Here is a 15,000-nt window from a genome sequence, read left to right as displayed (position 1 = left end):
TCTGAATAAAAGGAAAAAGGCGAGCTTCATCCATTGACTGACTTCGACTGGGGTAGCTTCCAGCACCTCATGGCGAAAAGTCACCCTTTGTACTGCCAACTAGCATCATCTTCCCAAACTGGGGGCCATTAATATTTGAACCGCTCCGATACCAGTCAGATCGACGCAGTGCACGTGAGCCTCTTCAACCGCCTAATAAAATAATGACGCAGAATAAAATAATGAGCTAAAAAAAAGCATTGATATATATGGTGGAAAAGATGAAGCAATCGAGGGAGAGAGAGACACATAGAAAGAAGAGAGAGTGAGAGAGAGAGAGAGAGAGAGAGAGAGAGAGAGAGAGAGAGAGAGAGAGAGAGAGAGAGAGAGAGAGAGAGAGAGAGAGAGAGAGAGAGAGAGAGAGAGGAGAGAGACTGACCGACTTCATAGGACACAGTGCTGCTATTGATCATGGCGCCGTTCCTCTGGTTTTTTTTGGACAATGAGAGGGCTGTTTTTAGCCTCTCTGAAGTCCGGACACAGCCGGTGGGCTTCGCCCCCAATGTTTGAGCCCTTTAGCGGTGGCCGTATTTTCCCCTTCATACGGCAAGCTAGCGAACAAGACCGCCACTCTCAGCTAGCCGAGGCGGACATTAGAGTTAGCCTGCTCTAGGTCAGGGCGATAAAAGGACGAAATAAAACACTCTGATGTCGTTTGATGGCTGGACAATGAGGAAAGTGAGATTTAGGGTTGAGCCGTAGGAAGCTTGCGTTCATCTTTTAAAATGACTTCACGTTACGTCAAGACTTGTTCTCTAACATGAAGCCAACAAATAATAATAATAATGATCGTACGCTAATCACTCATCGTTGGCGGTTTCAGTGGTTGGTTCCTATCCTCGTCCTTATTAGGAAAAAAGATGATGAGAGGTTAAGAAATATTGTCATCGATAAGTGATGTAGAAAAACAAAAAAACACCCGCCCGATCAAAGGGCAAATTGGAACTGGTGGGTTAACTTGTAAAAAGAAAAAAAGACAAACAAATCTCAACGCAAAACCTGCCTGTTTATATACTGTACATCCCTGTTCTCAAGCAAATCAGTATAATACTAAATATTAACAAAGATTCCCCATCTCTAACATCTAATTCTCAGTCCCACTGCAGGTCTATGTCTTCGTTTTGTTCTTCTCACACTACGGAGAATAGTGCAGTCACTCACCCTGACAAGCTTAATTTAACCGGTTCAAAGACATTGATAAGGCAACTGCAACCACATGGAGGCCATTAGGGCAGGACATATGGAACAAACATGTCACCATGCACAGAGCACAGGACTTGGAGGGAGGGAGAGGGGGAGAGAGATGGTGTTAACTGTGTACCATTTACAGCGCATCAGCAACACTTCAAATGGGCCTGAGAGAAGGGTGTTCGTTCTGTGTGTGAGGTCCCCCTCTCATGATCTCTCTCTCTCACACACACACACACACACACACACACACACACACACACACACACACACACACACACACACACACACACAAACACACACAAACACACACATACACACACACGTGCACGCAGACACATATAAACATCCACGCACACACACACATATGCACATACACACACACATACATACACACACACACACACGCACACACACACCAAGCATTCACACACACACACACACACGCAAACGCACACGCATATGCACACACACGTGCACGCACGTCCGGCTGTTTGTCGGACCTGCACAGCAGATGACAGATCAACACAATGCTCACCAGCTCCCATTCCGTTTGCTGCTAGTCCAAAGCAATGGATGACGGATGGATTTGATGCAGCCCCAAAAGTAGGTCACTTCGTGACTACGAGATGGCAGATACCAAAAGCATGTAGCATTAGATATTCACGTAGACCACTCCAGAATGAGAGTTGAATTCAACAACAATAATTGTGCTATTTGCCCGTCCTCGACTTTAATAAGGGCCCGGGGCGGCGAGGCCGGGGGCCTTGGCCGGGGCACACGAGCCACCGGAGGGGCGAGAGGGGGGAGAGGGGGCGAGAGAGAGAGGGGCGAGATAGAGAGAGGGGCGAAAGTGCTCTGCGTAAATCCCGTTAGGTAAGCCCGGGTTAGTGATTCCACGCTGCGCGGCGCTGCCGAGCACATCCGTCACGTTTCCGCGCCACTTCAAAGGGAAGCCGTGCACAGTAGCCTCCGTGATGCCATGCGGTTCAGAGAGCGACAGACTCAGGGAGGGAGGGAGAGAGAGAGAGAAGAGAGACCAGGCGAGATAGAGACAAGGAGAGGAGAGGAGAAGATAGAGAGAGGGAGGGAATTCGAGAAAGAGGGAGGCTAGAGATGGAGAGGAGAGGCTAGAGAAAGAGGCGAGATGGACAGAATGAGAGAAACTGGAGAGATACAGACAAGGAGAGGAGAGGGAGGACAGAGAGAGAGAGAGAGAGAGAGAGAAGATAGAGAGGAAAGGAAAGAAAGAGAGGCAAGATGGATCGAGAGAGAGGCCGGAGGGAGATAGAGACAAGGAGAGGGAGGAGAGGGCGAGAGGCTAGAGATAGGGACAGGTAGAGGAGAAGATAGAGAGGAAAGTAAGAGACTAAAGATAGAAACGTCCAAGGACGGGAAAGAGGGAGAGACTTCCAAGCTTCCAACCACAACAAGCGTTTTTTGTTATTCAAAAACATTCTGTATACAATATATTTCGTCATCCCTACCACAAATAATGCACTCCCTTTCACAGCACCTTCTGAGACAATAATTGTAATTATAATTACGTTTTCTTCCTAAGAATGATCAATTACACACACTCATTCAATCATTGAACGGTGACACGCAAAAACATGGATCCACATTTGACCACTATAAAAGTGGGCTACTTCCATAATCTACCAAAAGTGTAGAAGAGAGACAACCGCATATGCCATCCAGCCGTGCATTGAACTCAAAATCGAATAATTCTCCTTCTTTCCTTTGAAACCTTCCACCCATAGGACGCACGTGGGCCTTGTGTAAACAAATAAAAAACGTGAGTAACTAGAAGAGAAAAAAAAGGTGCGTCCAAACTGAACGAATTCCGTAAGACTTAAAAAGCCACTTGGGTTTCTAATAGCAGCAGTTGTAGATGGCAGGCATGCAGTTGTGCTTTCATGTGGCTCGGCTGAGAGAAACCACATCAGCCAAGTATGGAATAATGTTAATTCCCAACTGTTCACAATTACTAAACACCCCAACCCCCCCCTCCTCCTTGTTAGTAACTGACAACTTGCCCCGGTCACACTGCAATGCATTTTTTCTCTCTCCCTCTCTCCTTCAAAACTCCAAAGACGAATTTAAACCTCTGGAAGATTCCATCTCCTGAAATCATCATAGAAGGTTTGTAGACCTGACCTCTAACATTAATGAATGAATGAATGAATGAATGAATGAATGAGAGAACCAATCAAATCGTGAAGATTAATAACCCTCTTCCTACACGCTGTGCAACACGAACGCTGTGGTTGATATAAATCAACTAGGAGGCTGCTTGGAGGTTGTGGGTGAGTGGTTGGGGAATGAGGGGGAGGGGGGGGGGGCGGCTAGAGGATTGGTGGGGTTTGGGCTGGGGTGAGATGAAGGAGAAGGAGCAGAGAAGAACAAGCCTTTGATCTGGGGGAGGAAAACCGATCCCAGACCTGGAGATGGAGATAGAGATGGGGAGGCTGTGGTGGTTATGGCAGAGAGAGAGAGAGAGAGAGAGAGAGAGAGAGAGAGAGAGAGAGAGAGAGAGAGAGAGGGAGAGAGAGAGGGAGACTGAGAGAGAGAGTTATGGCAGAGAGAGAGACAGAGAGGGATAGAGAGAGAGAGAGAGAGAGAGAGAGAGGGAGAGAGAAGGAGAGAGAGGGAGAGAGAAGGGTGGTGAGGGTAAGGGAAACGTATCCAATAGATTCCACCTAAAAAACCACAACAGTTTTTGGTTTTATTGGATAAGTGAGGAAGATGACTACTGTTATACTTCAGCATGGGGTGAAGGGGAGGAGTGCTTTTTGGGAGAAACCAAAAGAAGGAAAACAAATAAATACAAATCTGTCACAGTGAAGGAAACTAAAGCGGGTCCCTGAGAGATTGTGACAGCGAGTGAATGACCCATTTCCCTTCATCTGCATCACAGGCAGGTTTCACTCGTCTGGAGCTGCAGCTGGTTCCGATACAGATCTTTCACATTAAAAGCCTGAACATTACATTTGAGGGAAAATATTGTGTGTGTAGGGGGGGGGGGATGCCAAGGACACTGGTTATCTACTCTATTATATGACAAGCATCATATCCCCGTTTTGATAAACCAGCCTATTTTATTATATGGGAGCGAAACACAAGGCCCGAGTCCTCCATCTCTTCATACCTCAGCTTTACTAAATACTTTACTCAAAATGTATTCCTACTATTTAACGCTGAATGTCACAAGATTTTTATTATAATTCAAAAAGGTCAGACTCAATATTTTAAGAGACGTTAAACCATGTGGCTAGTCAGAAGATGACGTCTGCCCATGTCTCAGACACCCCCACACATACACACACACACACACACACTGACAAACACACACACTGACATAAAACAGGATTAAGAGGGCGAACAGCTGCGGGAGTGCCCTACGTTGAGTGGCTCTCTTTGCCGGTGCAGACAGAGGAAGCCCAGAGTCACTACAGCCGGCCCTGAAATGAATACCATCGCTGGGCCACGAGTCCCGACCACCGCGCACACACACTGGACGTGCCTGGAGACGTCCAGATAAACAGCCCCACAGACACGGTACCGTCTACTGTAATGCCCCGAGAACGTTCCGGACTCTAACAGCAGGGATTACTTTACTAATAGTAGATGAGCATTGCTTAAGATCTCAAGACGAGATGAGATGACTGGTGGATTTTTGATGGTGGAAAATATAGCAGACATCTTGTTTTGCAAAAGTTGCTTATAGCGATCGGAGGAAAGATAAAAATGAAAATGGTAATACACGACAATAAACAAAGACAGATCTGGGAATCACTCACAGAAATGCTTAAGGTTGATAATAAATACATAATTATTACATACATTATATGCATACGAGTTGATAAAATGTAGTTTCATGCCTGAGTATATATATCAGACAACACACATCGATTTAGCTATTATACATACATTATATTATTCATATTATATTACTTCTAATTATTAAACTCAATAAGAAGTGCCTAATGCTTTAAAATATTTTGTGAAATTCGATTTAAAGCAACCAATGTCACACTTATGTTCAGCATTAGAATAGAAAAGGTATTTTATTCAACACATTCTGCCAGTAGTAGTGTATTTTCCCAGAATGAACCGCTAGGTCTTGCATTTGATCTGGCGCCTGAGTGTATGGACGGTGGAGGAGGAGGGTTGAGGTACTGACCGTTCGTCCCATGGGCGGTGACATGGAGCCGTTGTTCATGTAGGAGTCGTTGCTCATGTTGGTCATCATGATGTACCCCGGGTAGCCATTGTACGGGTGGCCTTTACTGTACAGGTCCTGCAGTTTCCCTGCGTCACGGGGATACAACACGAGCGTCACTTCTTTGTGTGTGTGTGTGTGTGTGTGTGTGTGTGTGTGTGTGTGTGTGTGTGTGTGTGTGTGTGTGTGTGTGTGTGTGTAAGGGCTACAAATTGAAGAGCGCCGAGAGGGACTAAATATTTCCATTGTAACCTTTCATGCATCATCAAAACATTTTTGCTTGTTTTGCTTTTATTTATTCTGTATTCAACACGTTCTCTATTGGAACACAATGGTGTGTTTAACAGACGAAGAAAAAAATCCACAAACATCAGTCAAATTGTTTGTTGCGCTCAATCAACGTCTTGTCATAACAAACACACGGGATCCCTCGATAAGAAAAAAACAAAAACACGCCGGAACGCTATAATGATATCGCTGTCGATCGCTTTGACCCGGAGGCCCCCTGCATGGCGGCGGCCTTTTGTTTGTGGCCCTTTTCTCTCGCTCTCTCTTTCTTCCCCCGTCTCAGAGAGTAGCGCCCTACGACGGACCGCAACAATGGAGCCCCTCTGTGCCAATTAGCGGCAATTAGAAGAACATACAGACTGCGTCAAAACAGAGCACGCCCAGACGCTGCACCAGGCCTTCGGTCTAACGAGGGGCCGGAGGGCAGGGCTGGGGTGGGCGGGGGCCCCTGTACTTGAGGCCCCCTGTTACAACACCACTCAATATTCAGCCATATGCTGGATAATAAGAATACCTGTGTTTGTGTGTGTGTGTGTGTGTGTGTGTGTGTGTGTGTGTGTGTGTGTGTGTGTGTGTGTGTGTGTGTGTGTGTGTGTGTGTGTGTGTGTGTGTGTGTGTGTGTGTGTGTGTGTGTGTGTGTGTGCGTGTGTGTGCGTGCGTGGTGATAGAGAGGGTGTTGTTTGTCAGCATTGAATGGGGAACAAAGAGACACACTTCTTCTGAAGGCTAGGTCGTGACCCCGTAGCAGTGAGGCCACAGCCCGGACAGTCAACAGGCCACCAATCAGTCCCATGATAAATACTAATACAAGCCACACTTCAGCTAACTATAACTAGGCCTACTAATACATTATTTAGCCACACTCCAGCTAACTATAACTATGCCTACTAATACATTACCTAGCCACACTGCAGCTAACTATGAGCACAAATAGACTATCTAAAAATATTCCTAGCTTGCCATAGTTTAGCTAAATTTAAATACAATTACATGAACTAGCCAAAGAATACTTCAGCTATCTAAAACTACAAACACATTAGCTTGCAATATTTCAGCTAACCATAGATACAAATACACAAGCTAACTGAAAATACAAATAGGAGCCTACATAAACTTACTATGAATACAAAAACAAGCTATCGACTCATCAGTATAAAGATGGTGTATAATAGCAACAGTGCCAAGAAGAGAAACATTTTATTATTTAGATTTTGTATAACCAGCCTTTAATTATTTAGGGCATGATTTCAAAATGCTAATTTGGTACATTTCCTCCTCTAACTTTTGTTATCTGAAAACAGAACACCACTAACTTCTAGGTGGGTAAAAAAGGTGTGGTCCCAATGAGGGCTTGTGACATGTCCTAACTAGCCTGCGATCTAGAAGATTATCAGTTATCAGAGCATCCATCACAGAGAGAGAGACAGAGATGGGAGAGAGACCAGGAGAGAGAAACACTGATAAGAACAGAGGCCAAGAGTGTGACTGATACCTTCTGCATTGATACTAGGTTTTCCAAAAAATCTCACTCTCAACCCAGAACAGGGAATAAACTCCAGAAGTTGTTGTTGTTTGGCTGTTGGTTTATAAGTTGGTGCTATCGTTGTTTTGATTCAAGGAAGGGACGTTTCACAGTTAAGCCCCGTTGGTCACTTACCGTCATCAGAAAGATCTCTGTGTTTTTCGTGATACGAGTCTTGCATTGACTGTCTGCCACCCTGAGGGAAAGGAATAGATATTGTCGTGTAACATTAGTACAGTGTTTATTAAGATGTATCAAAGTTCACAGTTAGACACTGAGACCATGTTGCTATTGTTTAACACCTGCAAACAGTGATGCAAAGAGCAGGTTCGTCCCTATACTCTGTCGGTCGCATACGAACACAGTGACACATAAACACAGTGACATACAAACACATTTACAGACACAAACAGAATTTACGAGATACTATGAATGCACAATAATGCCTTCATATTTTTGGCACAGATAATTCCGTTAAAATCATGACACGATACCGCCTTTCTTACCAAGGCCTACATTGAGTAGGGGAAAATCAAATCCAAATTTAAGTAAACATTTTACAAAAAGTAAAAAGTGCTTAAAAATGCTTCACCCCACCCGTCCTTCCCACCCACCCAGTAAAAAAAGCACATTTGCAGGAATCTTGCACACCCATTTCCCTGCTCCAGTCAAAGCAGAATTGGGGAGAGGACCTTCTTTTTGGGAGTTCAACCCCCCCGTAGGGAACTCACGCTGCGTCTGGGAACTTCCACACACTCCTCATTAACATTCTGCCCCCTCGCGAGCCGCTATGACATTTGTTAACGCTTGTGTACCGTCTCAGTCAGGAGGAAGCCATTTTTCATTAAGGGATGGTTAATGACACAAGAGAAAAAACCTTCTGGTGGGGGAACAAGGCAAGGGCATGAATGGAAAATATCCAGGCATGGTGGCGAAACAAATTATAAAGAGAGCAGGAAAAAAAAGCATGCGTGAATTTCCAAAACGTGAATATCTTTTTAATTTTGTAATTCTGTCTGTGTGTGTGTGTGCGTGTGTGTGTGTGTGTGTGTGTGTGTGTGTGCGTGTTTGTGTGTGTTAGAAAGAGATGGCAAGGAGAAGCTGAATGCCCACTTCCCACGTATGTTCGAAAATAATTCATGAATTTGATTAATTTAATGATTTCAATTTTATTGGATTTTTTCCAAATGAAAATATTTTTCCCGAATTAATACGTGGCCTTAGAATATAAAACATATCGTTTTGAGGTGACTATTCCACAGCTTTTTCTATTTCATTTTTGTCACTTATTTATTTCATTTAAGAAAAGTAAATGTTTAATCAAGGGAGATGAGCCACCATAATAATTCCTAAAGGCATCGTACTCATAATTATAATAAATGTACAATAGAAACACACAAATGACTAACAATTTGTCACCTAGGCCTATATTTTTTATTTTTGTCCTTCGATCTTTTATGCAGATTTCCAAAATACCACTTTTCCACTTGAGCTCCCTTGTTGTCATTGCTCTGTGTTTAAACTATATTAGAAATAAGGTGAACCACGGCCAGGTTGTCTTATTTAAACAATTACATCAATTTTGACATCTTTGAGGCCTTCTCTGGTCATCCCATCGCCAATTCGCAAATCCTAAACACTTGTGTCCGGAACATAGTAGGCTACTCCCAAGTGGAGTGTCGACCAATGCTTTTCATACGAATTATTATTTTTTGCCTATCAGTGCTGAACAGTTATAATCTCCTATAGACTCACAGGTGAGTCATGGAAATACTTACATCATGACTGTTGCTGTTTGGACTCGACTCTGACTCGTTCACTAACGATGACTTGATATCCGCCAAGTCCCCCTCTTCCTCTGAGTTACTGAGTTCAGCGAAGATCTGTTCGTTTTGTGGGTCTCCCTCGTCTTTAAAGGCGATCATCTCGTCCGTGGCGCAGAGCTCCGGGTCACCTCCGCCTGCTAACTGTGGCATGGTGGCGGTTCAGACAGCTCTGGAACTTACCAAACGGAGGAACAAGCTCACCGAGAAATCCCAACCTGGAGAGTGGAAATCGTCCTGGCTGCGTCACCGCAACCGATCTTTCAAAACAGCGTGCGCGCACGTTGTTAGTGTTTCTGATCAAAGCGACAGGGGAGTGTCCGCTCGTGCTGTCTCCTCAAATAGCAGGCTACTACGAAGGCGCCTCGCGCTAAATACAACAAACTGAGGGTGGTATGAAGGGTGATGGGTGCTCGCTGGAGCAGCGGCACTTTGAGAACGCACAAGTTAAAATGTCATCATAGGCTACCAGTTCAGTACGCCGAGGAGGTCTCTGCGAAATAAACTTGCTCCAGAAAAAAAAAGTAAAAGTGGGTTCTGATAAGTAAAAATATGTCCCTCGGTGGCCGGTGGTCCTACTGGATAACCAGTCCTTACGTGAATTAAACCGTGAATTAAAAGTCAACTGTGATGCGCGGTTTATGAAGAATGGTCGCAGAAATACTTCTTAGACAATCCCGCTACCTATAATAAATCACCGACTGACATAAAATACATCCTTCAACTGAAAGGAGATCGAAATCAAAAGTCGTAAAACCAAAAGGATAAGAGGAGGAAAGCGCCGCAGACCGACTTCCTAGCTGGAGCAGTGCTCCGAGAGTAATGTAACGAGTGTGTGTGAGTGTGTGTGTTGGTAATGTAGGTCTTCCCTCCTCCTCCCACCTCCTCCTCCTCCTCCTTCTCCCTCTCTCGCGCTGATCCTACTCGCGCACACAGCGAGGAAAGATGAAAGGAAAATCGGCGCTCTGATTGACACCACGACGATTGACACTCGGGAGAGCGCGAGGGTAGAGATTTATACACCGCTCACAACAAATGGGGAGACAGTGGAGGAGGCGATGGGCGGAGGGAAGACAGCGACGGTACCGACAGAATCACTAATGTGTTAAAACAATAAATAACACAGATGTAAGTTTCTCTACCTAGAACACAGTTAATGTTCAGAGAATGGTTGCCTTTTTTTTGGGGGGGGGGGGGTTGTTTCCGGACAAGAAATAAATGCTGAAAATGTGCTATAGGCACAGCCTCACAACCCAAACAAACAAACAAACAACACAGGCCTTTATCCCATTTGAGATCTACCAAACAGCGTAACGTATAGGCTATGTTATCTTGAATGTCTAGATTCGAGTATATTATTCCCATTTATAATAAACACAAAAGGAAATACACTTAAAGAAAAACATGTGGTTGGTTGTAATTTGATTATCATTGTTTTTAAACATTGCAATTTTTTTATATCCACTCTTTCACCTTCTCCAATCCTACACTAGATAGGCCTACATTCAAAGTAAATATATTGTTTCGTAACTCATATAGTCTAGTTTATTCTCCCATACCGCCCATACCATCCGCCATAAAAATGGAAATGAAAACGAATGTAAACGAAAGAATTGTCTGTTAAAGCCTATAACTAAATGTAGCATTATGTTGAAAAATACCGTAACACCATGATATGAATAATCAATCAATTTAAGGACGTTTTTTAATTGTTTACATTTAAAGTATTAATCTTTTTAAACGTTTACGCATTGTAGCTGCTTTTTGCCAGCAACACAAAAGAATGTCCCTTAAACTCGGAAGTGTTTCATAAGAAAAGAGGGGGAAATAATAACAGAGACACGCACTAGTGTGTTTCTGTGTGTGCTGGTGGTGAGGTTGCGTGAGAATAACTTTGGATTGTGAGGCAGATCTTTATAAAGCACGGAGGAGGGGTTAGCGGGCGGAGTCGGGGCTGCCTTTGATCTTCTGGCGGCTGGCTCTTTCATCCTCAGTTCCCCCCCCCCCCCCCCCCCCCCCTCACTCTCCTTCGCCTTTGTATGACTAAATTTGGTATGAGTGTGGAGCCGGGCCAACATTTCCACGTGTGCGTTCATCCCAGCTGAGAGAGAAGGCAAGGGTTCTCTTCCGGGTAAGGAGACAGCGAAAAAGATCAAAGGCCTGGGTTTTGGAACCGAGTGTGGATTCAAAAGAACCGAGACTGGCCGCATTCCAAAGTATAGCAGAAAATTCGCTCGCGCACGCACGCGCGTGCACAAACATACACACACATACACGCATACACGCACACGTGCATGCACGGAAGGACGCACGCTAACACACGCACACTAACTAAAACACACAGAGTTAATTAGTACGATTTCACACAGACAAACCTAAACAACTATGGCTTTCATTAAAAATCCGTTTTGCATTTATTTTCCTTTTCTTCTTGTTTTTACTCTAGTGAAATTCCTTTGCGTTAGTTTGACTTCACTGTGTTTTATTGAAACTGTTAGCTTACAATAATATTCGATACATCTTTAATTCAATTAGTCATTGAAATGTCTCCTTTTTAGCCAAGCATACAATTTAAAATACAGCGCTGCGTTAAATCCAGCAGGATTAAACTGCAATAGGCCTACAGAAAAATGCGTGACCTATTTTATCGAATTTCGATAGGCTATATCTTGTAGTATTTATGTGAGCTTTTTATATATTCCTTTCTTTCTTTCCTTATTTATTTATTTATTTATTTCCTTCTTCTTTATTTATGTCAAGATATGTATCTACATACAGTAGAGTGAGTTAATATAAGTGATAGAATCACATTGATATATTAATTCAAAGGAATCTGCACTAACCCATTCATATAGTTAAATAATTAAACAGCTATTGTTTCTTAGTGTTTATTTGTTTTAGTTTCTTTCTAAGACGCAGTCCTACCCCCTATTATGTATGAAAGTAACCAAGAACAAATGATCCAGAAACCAATCTCTTCACATATCATCTGATATGACTACTTTCAAACCGGGTATTTGACAGGGTGCGTTATGTTTAGACGGTATTATCATGGGGGGAGGGGGCATTAGGGGGGCGACCCAGTGGGAAGTTACGTGACTCCCCCCCCCCCCCCCCCACCACACCCCCTGTGTACTGCAGGAGCAGCAAGACCCAGGGTCCACAACAGCTCTTTTCCTACCAGATCTGGAGATGCTCCTGATTGAACACAGAATCGCAGGGGAGGGGAGGGGGGGTGGGGGGGGGGGGGTCAAAAGTTCCCCTCCACAGAATGCTGATCTAAGCTATTTACGTTTTGATTCCGGGACCAGAAAAACATTTACAATATTTCTACTCATCAACACGCCAGTTAATGCAAAACCAGCCTATTTTATGGCCACAATTTTTTTTTTGACTTCAACTTGAATAGTTTCATGTCGGACATTAACGCAAGCACAACAAAATACTTTTTCTCTCCCACCCTTACAAAGGGCCTGGTTTTGTCGGAACCACACGTTATTCCCAGCTGAGAACCGCCTGAATTCTCTGCACTGCAGCAGAGAATGCTAAAGTAACCGTTGAAGTTTTGAGTGCAGGGGATGAGTTCGAAGACGAAGAGAAAGAGAAAGAGCAGGAAACCGTGGTGCATTAGCATTTCTCTCTTAATGAGTTCATAAGAGTGACCCCTCTGGATCTCACATGAAAAGGAAGACATCCAGCTGGGCTGTGACCTGAATATAGTTGTCTCTCAGTTAAGCTACTACATTTTTCATGTTATATCATAAAGAGACCATGCAGGAATGGGCCTCCGCTCGTTGCATATTCCATCCATACAACGTTTCGTTTTTCTGCCCTGAAGCAGCAACTATGAGATTGGTAGCGGACGATTCGAAACAAAGTCAATAAACATAATAAAAAATATATATATATATGCATACATTTTAGAGGGAATCTCTTCAGTTGTTGTTTTTTAACGTATTAATCAGCATGTAACTGAATTTTGACCTGGGTTAGAAGTGTATGGCATATAATAAAAGATTTGATAGATGTGTGTGGGACAAAGTGCTCAGTTGTTTTTATTTTATCATAAAAGATTAGTTCCAGATCTGCTATTGTGGATGGCCTGTATTATTTATTTTTGGCGGTGCTATTTTTAAGTGCAACATCTTACTTCAAACAAGACTCACCCTAATTAACTCTGTTTGTTTGCATGTGTGTGTGTGTGTGTGTGTGTGTGTGTGTGTGTGTGTGTGTGTGTGTGTGTGTGTGTGTGTGTGTGTGTGTGTGTGTGTGTGTGTGTTTGTGTGTGTGTGTGTGTGTGTGTGTGTGTGTGTGTGTGTGTGTGTGTCTGTGGGTCTGTGTGTGTGTGTGTGCTTGTGTGTGTGTTAGGGTGTGTGTGTGTGTGTGTGAGCACACACACCGTGTGTGTATGCTGCACATATAGTATGTGTGTCTACACACACACACGTGTGTGTGTGTGTGTGTGTGTGTGTGTGTGTGTGTGTGTGTGTGTGTGTGTGTGTGTGTGTGTGTGTGTGTGTGTATGCATGCATGCGGGTGCCTCCACGTGCACTCCACAGCTCTGGGCTATTTAAATCACCTTGATACGCAACTGTGTGCATCAGTATCACTTTCCCCACTTTCCTCTTATTTTACACATAACCATCAAACCATCTCTCTACTCTACCTGCCTGTCACTCAAAGCCACTTCCCCCCTGATGTAAAGATTATAGTCCTCTCGCTCAAATCTATCTCCAAAGAAATGACAGGAAACAAACTTCCCATTAAGATGAAAAGGCTATGCAATTAAAGCGGGAAAAGACACCATTTATCAAAGGCAGCAAATCAAAAGACGGGTTTGAGGGGTGGTTGGGGTGGGGGGGAGGCGGGTCCAAGGTGAGTGATCATTTGGCCGGTGCTCTTTGATTGGTGGGCGGTGAGTCATCTTTCTGTAGCGGGGAAGGAAAGTGTCTTGGGGGTATGAGGAAAGAAGGAGGCCAGAGAGGAGGAGGAGTAGGAGGAGGAGGAGGAGGAGGAAGAGCAGGAGGAGGTGGAGGAAGAGGAGGAGGAGAAGAAAGAGGCGACCCTGTAAAGTGTTGATTTACGGCATTTGTGCGTCTGGCTCAGACATGCTGTTATTAAAATGAAATTATCTCCTTGATGGAGCAGCGATGGCTGGGAGACGCAGGCCCAGACTTTCTGGAGAGTTCTCGCGCTGAAATAATAACATAATGGCCCACGTGAACGACGTCCGAGGGTTTCGGTGAAGCGGCGTTGTTTAAATATTACGCACATCTCTGTCGCTTTAATGTGTAGTCGTTTAGCAGATGGTCATATCCAAAGTGTCCAAACAGTAGACTGCAAAACGTGTTGTGTAGACTGGCCACTGTAGAAATATAATTTCAAAATCGACAAAATCGACTTCCTCCACTCCTGCGAATGAATTTCCTTTCAGTAGAATATCTCCATAACAAAACAGGAAACATGCCGTGACTCCGCCCCTTGCAGTTATTGGTTTTCTGCCAGGGCTGCATGCAGACTCCCTATAGAAGTTATGCTTTAACATGAGAACCGGCTGGATCACAGACTACCGTTATCCTAATTCAGATCCATCGTTCCTCGGTCTCCAAGGACCACTAAACACTGCGAGTGGACTGCTTTCGTCTGGGTGAGTGGGATGCATGGGGGGGACAAACATCTGAATCAAAATAACACTGTCAGAGAGAGAGAGAGAGAGAGTGAGAGAGAGAGAGAGAGAGAGAGAGAGAGAGAGAGAGAGAGAGAGAGAGAGAGAGAGAGAGAGAGAGAGAGAGAGAGAGAGAGAGAGAGAGAGAGAGAGAGAGAGAGAACACATGGTAACCTAACCTACCCCCCCCCCCCCCCCCCCCCATCAACACACACACAACATTTATGGGAATCAACGGGAATCAACATCA

The 15,000-nt window shown here is 44.2% G+C and overlaps 1 protein-coding gene across 1 annotated transcript in view; it reads right to left on the bottom strand.

Moving 5' to 3' along the window:
* lef1 (lymphoid enhancer-binding factor 1) overlaps positions 1–10,000 on the bottom strand; it is a 38,660-nt gene extending 28,660 nt beyond the window's left edge. Inside the window, 3 exon segments of the mRNA XM_060047572.1 lie at positions 5,414–5,541; positions 7,398–7,458; positions 9,041–10,000. Of these exon segments, the coding sequence (XP_059903555.1) occupies positions 5,414–5,541; positions 7,398–7,458; positions 9,041–9,238 (387 nt within the window). The 5' untranslated portion in view covers positions 9,239–10,000.
* Positions 10,001–15,000: the final 5,000 nt, after the last annotated feature.

The sequence above is a fragment of the Gadus macrocephalus genome, chromosome 3, assembly GCF_031168955.1.
Source record: "Gadus macrocephalus chromosome 3, ASM3116895v1".
NCBI classification, from domain to species: Eukaryota; Metazoa; Chordata; class Actinopteri; order Gadiformes; family Gadidae; genus Gadus; species Gadus macrocephalus.
The sequence above is the reverse complement of the archived record's forward strand: the minus strand, read 5'-3'. Positions and strand labels throughout refer to the sequence as shown.